This window comes from Lepus europaeus, chromosome 8, assembly GCF_033115175.1.
Source record: "Lepus europaeus isolate LE1 chromosome 8, mLepTim1.pri, whole genome shotgun sequence".
Taxonomy (NCBI): Eukaryota; Metazoa; Chordata; class Mammalia; order Lagomorpha; family Leporidae; genus Lepus; species Lepus europaeus.
The window spans coordinates 88,970,239-88,982,587 of record NC_084834.1 but is presented as its reverse complement, the minus strand read 5'-3'; the positions used below and the strand labels follow the sequence as shown (position 1 = coordinate 88,982,587).

The 12,349-nt window shown below is 41.1% G+C and overlaps 1 protein-coding gene across 2 annotated transcripts in view; it reads left to right on the top strand.

Annotated features, from left to right (window-relative positions):
• HERC3 (HECT and RLD domain containing E3 ubiquitin protein ligase 3) overlaps window positions 1-12,349 on the top strand; it is a 130,618-nt gene that overhangs the window by 83,844 nt on the left and 34,425 nt on the right. For both annotated transcript variants that reach the window (XM_062199869.1, XM_062199870.1), the window contains exons 14-19: window positions 230-419; window positions 2,514-2,677; window positions 2,797-2,910; window positions 10,642-10,665; window positions 10,758-10,847; window positions 11,914-12,084. In XM_062199869.1, coding sequence (XP_062055853.1) covers window positions 230-419; window positions 2,514-2,677; window positions 2,797-2,910; window positions 10,642-10,665; window positions 10,758-10,847; window positions 11,914-12,084 — 753 coding nt within the window. The remainder of the gene's footprint in view (window positions 1-229; window positions 420-2,513; window positions 2,678-2,796; window positions 2,911-10,641; window positions 10,666-10,757; window positions 10,848-11,913; window positions 12,085-12,349) is intronic.

The following is a 12,349-nucleotide window of genomic DNA, read 5'->3' as shown; positions in this document are numbered from 1 at the left end:
TTTCCAAGGAAATGCTCTTCCAGAGTCTAAAGCCTGCATAAGAAGGAATTTTGGCTTTTCTTTTCACGGGTGTGTCTTGAAAGCCTGCACCAACAGCTGGCTCCTGCAGTCTCTCTGCTTCCTGAATGAGCGGAGCTGTGATTCCATAAAGTCGCTTGTGAATTGAGACATGAACAAACTAGGTCTCAGGTATGTTTGCCTTTCCTCATTACTGTGTTCCCTCCTACAGATCTTAAATAGCTTTGAAAGTTGCCTGATTCCTCAGTTGTCAAGTTCACCACCGGACGTTGAAGCAATGAGAATCTATTTAATACTGCCCGAGTTTCCTCTGCTCCAGGACTCTAAGTATTACATATCGTTGACTATCCCCTTGGCTATGGCTATTCTGCGGCTGGACACAAACCCCAGCAAAGTATTAGGTGAATTTACTAAGCTCCATACCAATGGTTTTGTGCTTATTTATTTTGTTGGTTTGACCACTGGATCCCAGTGGATTGAAATCCAAGAATTTATTGACATTTAATATCTTTAACATTTAAACCTTTCTTTCTTTGCTGTTAATTTCTCTTATAACCCGTTAGCAATTTAAGGAGATTGGGCCTTTATTTAGGTTGTTTGAAATGATTCATGTTAGATTAATCTTGATTTTAAAATAATCACGAAGTTCGATGATTTTAAATTTCTTTTTTTTTTTCTCCCACATTTGGTTAATAGTGCCTCAGAAATTAGTATGCATCTCTTATTTAGGGGGTGGGAGTAAAATGAAGTTCAGGTAATGCAGAAGTTTCCAGGAAAAAAAAATAAAAGGAGAGGAAGAAAATGACCTAGTGGGGACTTACCAAATGTTTGTTTTGTTTTTCTTTTTTAGGACAGTTGAGTGAACACTGATTTTTGCAGGCTCCGGACACTTTGCTGAGATAAGAACCTTCCGTTCCTCAGTGAATTGGACAGTGTCTCTCATGGGAGTAGCGCCTGAGATGTTTTTGTTAATCACAAAGTCTGTCATTTGGCTTTTACTTTTTTCCCCCTGGTAAATTTTTTTTAAGTGTTTGTTGCAACTCAGTAACTTCCGCGTTCTAGATGGACTCGGGTGTTACTTGAGTGTGGTCTCCCCATGAGTACAGAGACCTGTGTTCCTGACCGTGGAAAACTGGCTTTGCCTGGTTGCCTCCACCTTTGCAGGAGAGAGAAATCAGAAATAGTAGTAGTCCTCTGTCAGTATTTACGTTTTTTCAAGATCAAATGCCTTTTGAGACATGTTGTCTCAAGTGTTCTAGTAGATGTGAGATAAGTGTCAGTCTCTGGGAAAATATTACCTGACTTCTAAGCTTTGGGGTTTTATTTATTTATTTTTTTAAATATTTATTTATTTTATTTGCAAGTCAGTTACACAGAGAGAGGAGAGGCAGAGAGAGGTCTTCCATCCGATGGTTCGCTCCCCAGTTGGCCGCAACGGCCGGAGCTGTGTCGATCTGAAGCCAGGATCCAGGAGCTTCTTCCGGGTCTCCCATGTGGGTGCAGGGACCCAAGGACTTGGGTCATCTTTCACTGCTTTTCCAGGCCACATCAGAGAGCTGGATTGGAGGGGAGCAGCTGGGTCTTGAACCAGCACCCATGTGGGATGCCAGCGCTTCAGGCCAGGGCCTTAACCCGCTGTGCCACAACGCCAGCCCCAGCTTTGGGGTTTTAAAATTTTATTTTTTCCAGGTCAGGTAACACAAAGATTAGGATTATTCAGTGTTACACTTAATTTATTTTTAGCTGATCTTAATTTTCAAAATCTAAGAGAATACCCTAAAGTAGGGAGAACACAAGATGTACTCATCACACACAATTCAATAGTTGTCAGTATTTGGCTCTCTGTTTTATCCAGCCCCCACCCCCACTGCCACCTTTTAATTTTTTTTCTGGAATATTTTAAAGGAAATCTCAGACATCATATTATTTCATTGTCTAAATATTTCAGTAGGGCTGACTTTATTTCTAACAAAGTAGATGCCAATAGACTAGGCTTCTTATCTGATTGTGAAAAAGCATTGGTGAGAAACAAAATTAGTTTTCCAACTAAATATACCCCTGGAAGGGAAGGAATGGCCTCCATCTTGGTGAGGTTCTCAGGGTGTTGCTCTCTGCATGTCGGGTGCAGGATTTAAGTGGTGGCGGAGGGCAGGGCCAGAAGGACTAGGACATAGGAACACTTTTTGGACTAATACTAATAGCACTCCTGCCCCAAGTCTGTGAGTCCTGTCCATGTGTGTCCATGGGGCTGAATGTCTAGGTTAGCCTCCAGCATGAGCAGCAAAGACTTTACAGAGAAGGCTCCAGTGATTCTTGTAGATCCTGCTCTCTCCAGAAATGTTTCAATAGATCCTTTTTAAAGTCAGTTTTGGGAAACTGTGTTTTAGACTAATTTTTATCCTCTAACCAGAGCAGATTTTTAGCTGGTAGGCAGCAGACATAAAGACTTGCTTAAGACTACACATTAAAACATATCTGTTTTTTTTTTCTTTAAGATAACTGGTGGTCTCAGGTGTGCCCAAAGTACTTCACGAAGCTGGTTAATCTCTATAAAGGTGCAGTCCTTTATCTACTGAGGGGAAGAAAGACATTTTTAATTCCAGTACTGTTTAACAATTATATTACAGCAGCTCTCAAGCTCCTGGAGAAATTATATAAGGTGAGCATATTAGGAGCCATTAGCGGGAGTGGTAAGTAGATGGGATGAAGTGTTTGGGGTGTTCTCTGGGAAACCGTTTTCTCCTGGGCTTTAGTTGTTCTTATTCTGTTCTTCATCAGGTGAACCTTAAAGTGAAACACGTGGAATATGATACCTTTTACATTCCTGAGATTTCCAGTCTGGTGGACATTCAGGAAGACTACCTCATGTGGTTCTTGCATCAAGCAGGGATGGTAAGAATTCATGAAAAGTGTGTCTTAAAGCTTTTGTCTTTTAGGACTACAAATCAAGACAACAAAGCACGTTTGAGATGTTAATGTCAGACCTGTTCTTCACCCAGCTGGCTCTTGCATTCTTGAGACTTTGAAGTGCTTTAAATAATCATAAGTATCACAAGGAGTCAGCAGTGTGTAGTTTCCCAGAATGTTACTAATTTTGTTAGTTGCCAGTATGAAATATCAGGCTATCTCAAATTTACTGGAATAAAGTAGGATGGTGGTTCCCATGGCCTGAGAGGAAGTGGTACTTAGTGGATATATAGTTTCAGTTTTGAAAGATGAAGAAGTTCTGGAGATCATGGCATAGCAATGTGAATGTATTTAATACTACTAAACTTTACACTTAAAAATGGCAAATGTTGTATATTTTATGTGTTTTTTATAACCACTGTGTTAGTCAGCATTTCATCAGTATAACTAGTATCTGAGAGGAACTACTTAAGAAAGGTGGTTTATTGTGGCTTGTTTTGGACGTTCACAGTCCAAGATCCAGTGGCCCTATTGGTTGGTTGTCTGATGAGAGTGGTAGATGGGAAATGGTACAGCATGGACAGAGGAACCATCACACGATGAGCTAAGAGACAAAGAGCACACACATCCATCTCTACATGGTCTCTGCTTATGAAACCCACATGATTCAGTACCCAACCTGAATTTCCTAATCCAATCTAATCACATCCCCGAAGACTCCACCTTCAGACACCATAACTGGATTAAGTTTCTATCCTTAATCTATTAACCATGAACATTAATCCATTAACCATTAACATAAGACTTTGGGGACCAAGCCTTTAAAACATGAGCCTTTGGGGGACAGCTGAACTAATATCCAAAAGATAAGATCCATAATCTAAATAGTCAAGACACATAAAAAACATGAATTTCCAGCTTTTCTTGAAAATTGGAAGTTCTGGCAACACAACCTGTCTTCCCAGATGGCAACAATTGGCTGGAGTTCAGCAGTAGCACTTTAGATGAAGTTTAGACTGTATTACCACAATCCTCACTGCAGTTTGATTTGTGCCTGTCATTGAGGGAAAGGATCATTTGCTAATTATCATCTTCTGACAGCTAGCCTACTTCAGTCATCTTATATCAGCTGCCTGAATCATGAGGGGGCCATCTCTGCACATGTAATCCTAAATCAACACTGTCACATATCCCTGACCCAGCTCTCACTCTGTCATACATGCCATTCAGGCAAAGGTAGGAGCCACTTTTAATGGCAAACTGGCTTTGGGATATATGCAGGGCCCTTTAGGAACCTTTGTCTGTGGCATTTGTGTAAATTTTAGTTACGTTAGAAAGCAGGATAATTTTTTTTTTAATGATGCCATGTACAGCAAATATACTTGAGGTGAGTCTTTGATAGTTTAACAGATTCGTCATCATTATTAGGGTGATATTTTCCCTATGGGGTTTTTGGAGATCAAAAGTGGTCTCCATAAACAAGGCATTGATAATAGGTAAGATTGTTTTCTTTGTCAAATAATAGATGATTAGTGCTAGACACACTGTTGGCATTTTTTTCTAGAAATTTTTAAAATTAACATGTTGTATTTTTTAATAATACTTTCTTATTACTCTGAAAAAAAATAAACCTTTCAGTAAAAATGAATCGATGTGTTCTGAAGGGGTTGACATGGGAAATTGAACATGGAGGTTAGCCATAGCGCTGCTTTCACTGTTGAATTTAGAAACGGTAAGAAGATAAACTTTCCTGTTATTATCAACTTGTGGTAAATCATTAAATGATAAAGCGCTGAAGTAAGATGTATGGATTATTTAGGCTACTTGCTTTATTCCCAGGCTAGGAAATGGAGGCCCAGAGAAATTCACAATTTTTCCACCAATTCAATTTGCTGTAAAAGCCAGTTCTCCTAATCTATTCTTTCTGTGACTTGATGCTAAGTAAAATAATTCTAATGGATTGACTTCTTTTTGACCCTGACAAGAAGTTGCTGATGAAAATCTAGATTATCATGACTATAGTCTCTGAATGGAGATACATAAATGAGCAACATTTACCATTTTTTATAGTTCTTTCTCTTAACATTTCATAATGTATCAGATCTTAAATATATAGATGCTTATCTTCTCTAGTAATTAAAGTGGTTACTATAAAGAGATGAAGTGTGACCTTTCTGTGATTTCTGTAGCATTTTTTCTGTTGTATGAGGTACAAAGCTATTAGAAATCAAAGTTCTGAATTTCTTGATATCTTACATTTTAACCTAATATGCTACAGCTATTCCATATATATGTTTTTTATTTTACTTGTAAATAGTAATAATAATAATAAATGGATTTTTTGTTAATTTTTTTGGCTTGGTAGGTGAGACAGGAGAGTGTATATTACAGCACATGCTCCAGTCAGAAAGAACTGGGCTGAAGTTTCAACTCTGGTCTGTTCGCTTTATCTTTAGATGAGTTACTTAATTTCTATAAGCATCCACGTTTGCGAATGAGAACTACAACAGAATGTGGAAACAAATGGGAGAAGACATGGAAAGTCCTTACTTAGCAGAATGCTTAGTATATATAAGAAACCCTCAGTTAACTATTTTCCACTAAGCAGTTCTTGAGCACCTACTGTATATCATCTACCTGTCAGTCACTGGGCATGGAGAAGTGTGGGGGCATGGTATCAACCTTTGCAGAATGTTTAGTGCAGAGGCGCAATAATTTTCCTTTTCAGAAATTACAATAGACTATAACACATATGTGCAGAAGAAGCATTGCGGAAGTGGCTGACATTTGCTCAGTTTAAGAAGAAGTGAGGTAGTGGTTTATTTCAGTTAATAACCTGCCACCACGAGAGCTTGGAAACCAAACAGCGGAGACAGTGACGCCAAGCTCCCATAGAGGGCAGCACCAGCCAGGCATTCTGTGGCAAAACACAAATCCCTCAAAAGTGAAAGGGAATAGAAAGCATGGATCTTGTGTGTGTTCAAGGAGATGCAGCACATGGGGGCAGTGTTTAACTACAAGTTCTGGTACTGTGCACCTGTGAGATAAGGCAGGCCTGAAGCAAGAAACTCCTCTCCACACAGCAGGTATGGACAGTGTTTGTGCAGTGCCTCTGCCCCATCATAGCCAGGTTTATGGAATACTGACTTGAAATATATATACTTATATTTACTTATTCGTTGGTTCTATTTCACATACTTTAAAAATGAACTTGGGTCGTAATGCAACCCCTTGTCAGGCAGAGATGCTTGAAATACAATCTGTCAGTATATTGCTAGCTTTATATTTGTTACATTCATTTTGGGGGAATGAATAGGCCAGGACAAGCCGCCTGTTGGGGTGATCACATAACTGTTATTTTCATATGCATCCTCCTAGGTTAGGGGTAGCAGTTGTGGCACAAGATCATTCAGATTTATTTTTTGCATAATACAGAAATGCCAGAATGAACCCAATTTCAAAAATATTCCACATTCAGAACATAAAAATCAGTGAAAATGTATTCAAATACACAAACTCATAGACTGAATACAAAATCTGTAGGCGTAAAAACAGCCCTTTTTCATGTGGCTCTGTAACTGATTTTTTTTTTTAATTTTTATTTATTTGAGAGGTAGAATTACAGACAGTGAGAGGGAGAGACACAGAGAAAGGTCTTCTTTCCATTGGTTCTCTCCCCAAATGGCCGCAACCGTCAGAGCTGTGCCAATCTGAAGCCAGGAGCCAGGTGCTTCTTCCTGGTCTCCCATGAGCGTGCAGGGGCCCAAGCACCTAGGCCATTTTTTACTGCTTTCCCAGGCCACAGCAAAGAGCTGGATTGGAAGAGAAGCAGTCAGGACTAGAACCGGTGGCCATATGGGATGCCGGCGCTGCAGGCAGAGAATTAACCTACTGCACCACGGCGCCGGCCCCTGTAACTAACTGCTTTTGCCTGAATGCCCCTGCGGAGCTGCAGCCTCGGGTTGTGTAAGGCCTCAGTGTCTTCCTGCCTGGCTCTCTGTAGACCACTGACTCTGGGAAGGATCTCTTTGGCCTTGGCTCTGTCTCCTAATGAAGCAATTTTGGATTTCTTTTCAGCCAGCCCACACAAAGGAAAGAATGGTAACCCTGCCCTCAGTTTAACAACTCCTCTTCTCTGGTAGCTTAACTTTTCCTCCAAGGCTGGGTTCTTTCACTTCTAGGGCAAGGGGTGACAGGAGGAGGGACAGGAACTGCAGGAGATGGGTGTTAAAGAGGAGCTAAAGGACTCGGGATGGATTGTGGGGAGAGAGGCATCGTGGAGAGCAGAGCCGGGAAGCTTTGGGATGGGAGAAATGCTGTGGCTCCTGGTCTGTAAGCAGAATGTGATGGAGTTTGCTGATAGACCTCAAGGGTTTTGGGTCTCAGTTTCAACAAACTGGGAAAATGGAACACTTCTGATGCTTTGGCCTGAAGCTGTTAATGCCTTACCTTATCTCCCGTCCTCTTCTCCATTCTTGGATCCCTGTAATCAAGTTTAGGACCTCCGGGTCGCTTTTTTCTTCTTCTCTCTCCTCTAGTTAGCCTGGTGAACTTTCCCCAGCGGGGCTTCAAGCCTCATTCCCTCTAGGCTCCTTCTGCCGTTTCCCCACCAATGTCTTGGGTTACTGAGGGTTTGCCTCACCTCCCCTTCCAGCACAGATGCGTAGACTCCGCGGCTGGGTTCCCAAGTGGTGGGCGTCCTTGCTCTCCCCATAGGTCCTCCGTGTCACATCCACTAGATCCGGAAGAGTTTCCTCTGCAATGGTGGAGTTAGAAATGTGCCAGGGGATTCCAATACAATCCCATCAAGGTTGCATGTACCAATGCCATCTCATTGGTCCAAGTGATCAATTTCAGGTCACAATAGATCATAATGATAGGTCTAAGAGTCAAAGGGATCACATAAATAAGACTAGTGTCTGCTAATACTAACCGATAGAATAAAAAAGGGAGAGAATGATCCAACATGGGAAGCGGGATGCACAGCAGACTCATAGAATGGAGGATGTCCTAAACAGCACTCTGGCCTCGGAATCAGCCCTTAAGGCATTTGGATCTGGCTGAAGAGCCCATGAGAGTATTTTAGGCATGGAAAGCCAAGACACTCTGGAAAAAAAAAAAAAACTCAAAACCTAAATGAAAGATCTCTGCAAGTGAGATCCCAGTAGAAAGAAAGGGCCATCAAAGAAGGAGGTACCTTTCTCTGAAGGGAGGAGAGAACTTCCACTTTGACTATGACCCTGTCAGAATAAGATTGAAGTCGGTGAACTCAAGGGCTTCCATAGCCTTGGCAACTCATGACAAGAGCCTAGGGAGATTACCGATGCCTTAAACAAGAGTGTCAAATTGTTGGCCGGCACAGTGGCTTAACAGGCTAATCCTCCACCTTGCGACGCTGGCACACCGGGTTTTAGTCCCGGTTGGGGTGCCACATTCTATCCCAGTTGCCCCTCTTCCAGGCCAGCTCTCTGCTATGGCCCAGGAAGGCAGTGGAGGATGGCCCAAGTCCTTGGGCCCTTCACCCACATGGGAGACCAGGAGAAGCACCTGGCTCCTGCCTTTGGATCAGCGAGATGCACCGGCCATGGCGGCCATTGGAGGGTGAACCAACGGCAAAAAGGAAGACCTTTCTCTCTGTCTCTCTCTCTCACTATCCACTCTGTCAAAAAAAAAAAAAAAAGTGTCAAATTGTTAAGTCAACAACAGGAGTCACTGTGTACTTACTCCTCATGTAGGATCTCTGTCCTTAATGTGTTGTTCAATGTGAATTAATGCTATAACTAGTACTCAAACAGTATTTTACACTTTGTGTTTCTGTGTGGGTGCAAACTGATGAAATCTTTACTTAATATATACTAAATTGATCTTCTGTATATAAAGAGAATTGAAAATGAATCTTGATGTGAATGGAATGGGAGAGGGAGTGGGAGTTGGGAGGGTTGCAGGTGGGAGGGAAGTTATAGGGGGGAAAGCCATTATAATCCATAAACTGTACTTTGGAAATTGATATTTACTAAATAAAAGTTAAAAAAAAAAGTTTAGGACCTCTCAGAATTTCTCTCTTAACTGTAGTCACTGATAATCACTTCTTCAGTATCACTTTACTTCAAAACTCTACCTTGCCTTACATACCAATATATATTTGAGAATCAACTAATCTCTTCTGAAAGGAAAAAAAAATTCTGAATATTGGCACCAGTGTTAAGTCCACTTTCCCAAAATGCTCATACTTCTTTTGTAGATAACTAGATAGATAACTTTGCACAGTGCTTTGTTATGATGGTTTGTTGTTTTCCTCAATCCCAAGGAATTTGGTTGGTAGGCATGAGAGTGAGTCAGATCAGCCTGGAATTAGGTACAGGAGTCCATACCCGGTCTCACTGGACTGGAACTGTCTCTCATTCGTGTTAGCTTCAGGACATGTTCCAAGATCCCTAATGGAACCTAATTCTAAAAGATTAACAAGGTAGATTTTCATTAAAATTGCCTTTAAATTATTTCAATTAAATGTCCATGTACACAAAAAGGTGTGTATATACTTCTCACACATAGAGCATTTAAACAATTACAAAGCCAAAGCAAATTTAGAAATTAAGTACAGACAAACCGCCAAAATCAGTGAGACGCAGATTGACCGCATTGACTTGCTGTGATGAACAGGCAAGTCCTGCTGTGGCTGAGCCCATCTTGCCGCTTGCAGCGTGGGTGAGGACTGCCTGCTGTCAGGCCTGGCTGCTGTGACTCGGCTCCCTTCTCTGCTGTTAAAGCTTATTCATCCACCCAGGCCTGCAGTGGCCTTTCCTGGTACAAGTGCAGCATTTACCTGCCAAGACTGCTTTTCTCCTTATCTGTGGACATTTTAAGTATTAACCTGACAGCACAGTCATTAAAATAAATGTAAATCATTTGGTGTGACATTATCATAAGCAGGTCATTCAGGATACATTTATCATTTAAAAAATTCATAGAGCAAGCACTCTGAGAAGAAATGCCCAGTTTTCTGTTGGAGGAATACTGCTGTGGAATAACAGGATTTATAGTGTTGGTTTTTGTTGCTTCTGTTAACAATGCTTGTTCTGTAACCTAACAAAAACTTTCTGAAGAGACCCCCCCCCCCAATAAATGAAATTGTAATGTCCTCCTAGATATACGCCATAGTGGTTGAATTTATTCACTGCTGGTCTCCTCCCCAGAGAGTTCATCGCTGCATTCGTGTATTGATGGAGTACCTTCTTTAGGCCGAGGACTGAGGCAGGGATGGCTTACTGGGAAGAGCTCTGTCGAGAGCACTCACAGTTCATTCTCAGGAGTTAGTTTCCCCAGGGGTAATGTGCTGTGTGTGTGTGTGTGTGTGTGTGTAGGAAGATGCAACATGCTAACAGATAAAATACAGTCTGTATTGTACACTTTCCCCAGCAAACTAAGGCTCAAAGTCAAGATTGTAAAGCTCCTAGTTTGGAGTCAGACTTCTTATAAAGAGAATTCCGTTAATCCTGTGGATTAATGGAAAGTTAAGTGAAAGGAACTTTAAAGTCCTCAAAAATTTTAATTGGCTTTTGCTCTTTTTTTCTCAGTCTACATCTGTCAGCCATTCAAATGTTCTGCTACCAAATAGACGGGCTGTGTGGGTTTTTAAATTTATATTATACCTTTAGGGAGATTAAAAATTCAAATTTTGTCATCTGAATAAGAGACTTTTTATTTTTCTTTACACAGAAGGCCAGACCATCTATAATCCAGGTAATGATCCTTCTAGATTTACTTACGTATTTTTCTCCAGCAGAATTCTCAATGGAATATGATAATACTGCCACTAATATGTTTTATTCTAGGACACCGTAACACTTTGTTCCTACCCTTTCATCTTTGATGCCCAAGCTAAGACTAAAATGTTGCAGACAGATGCTGAACTACAGATGCAGGTATGAGGTTTTAAAAATGATCTGTGTTTCTCACATCCAAGAATGCAGTTGTAAGTTTTCTTATTAGGAGTAAGTATGTTTGCATGAAATGCCATTGTAATTCTTAAACCTGTTTTTTTTCACCAGCTTTATGTTAAACAGAGCATACACCTGTGATTGTACATGTATGTAGATCAGCAGTTACAGTTGGCAAACAATTTTTGTAAAGTGCCACCAGCCCATATTTTAGGCTTTGTGGGTCATGTGGCATCTGTTACAACCTTTGGCTTTGTCATGGCACAAGAGCAGCAACAGATAATACCTACTGAGTGTGGCTGTATTCTAATATGTCTCTCTCTGTGTTGAAATTTGTATTTTATATAGTTTTCACATGTGGTAAAATATTCTTCATTTGATTTTTTTCCCCCTTCTATTTAAAAGTTGAAGTGCCTGGCTCCCACACCCGCCTCTGGCTCCCAGCTTCAGTTTTCTGCTCCTGCAGACCTGGGAGGCAGAGTGATAGTTTAAGAGTCAGGTTTTTGCTCTCTACATGCGAGACCTGGACTACATTCCTGGGTCCTGACTTCAGCCCCTATCATTGCAGGCATTTGAAGAGTGAATCCGTGTATGCAATTTCTGTCTCTCAAAATTTTTATTCTCAAAAGGATTTTTAAAAAAAAGAAATACAGGTTTTCCAGAGAAATGAACACTTTTCAAAGTGTAAAAACCCTTTAACAAGTAGTTATTAGGCTTCCTTTCCTACCACTTTTAAAGTTTAGAGTTTTTGCCTACTCTCATGTTTCTTTAAGTACAGTAGTATTTTTGTCTTAATCAGTTCATTTCAGTCACTCTCCTGGACCTGGTTATACATCACATGATTCATAAACTCTTTTAGCTAATCTCTTGGAGTCCAGATTAGCAAGATTTGAGTGCTGTGTAAACATAAGTAACTTTGAAAGTCCGAGGACGTTAAGAGAAAAGGTCAGAATGGAGATGTAGCCGGGCCCCTAGGTTCAGAGGCACAACTGTTGGCTCTGCCTGCTCATGGGTGCCCGCAGTCATGGTGTTCCTGGCTGTGCCGTTGCAGGTGGCGGTCAATGGGGCCAACCTGCAGAACGTCTTCATGCTGCTCACCCTGGAGCCTCTGCTGGCCAGAAGCCCCTTCTTGGTCCTTCACGTTCGCAGGAACAACCTCGTTGGAGACGCCCTCCGAGAGCTGAGCATTCATTCTGACATCGATTTGAAAAAACCTCTCAAAGTGAGCCCCTTCAGCATATCCCCTAAATACCTTCTTTCTGAGTTTTCTTTAAATGGTGTTGAGGAAACAGCAATGGTCATCTTATTAAAACCGTGAAGTGCAGCCCTTCCTTTCTTTCTACAAGAATTAAGTCACCAAACAGAACATCTCAACAGCAGATAAAAAGCCAGTGGATTCTTGCAAGGCTTCCTGGTCTTTGCTGCTGCTATCTTTGGTGTACCTGTGCCAGCCTTACCAACAATGAGCAGGTAACATAAACACCAAA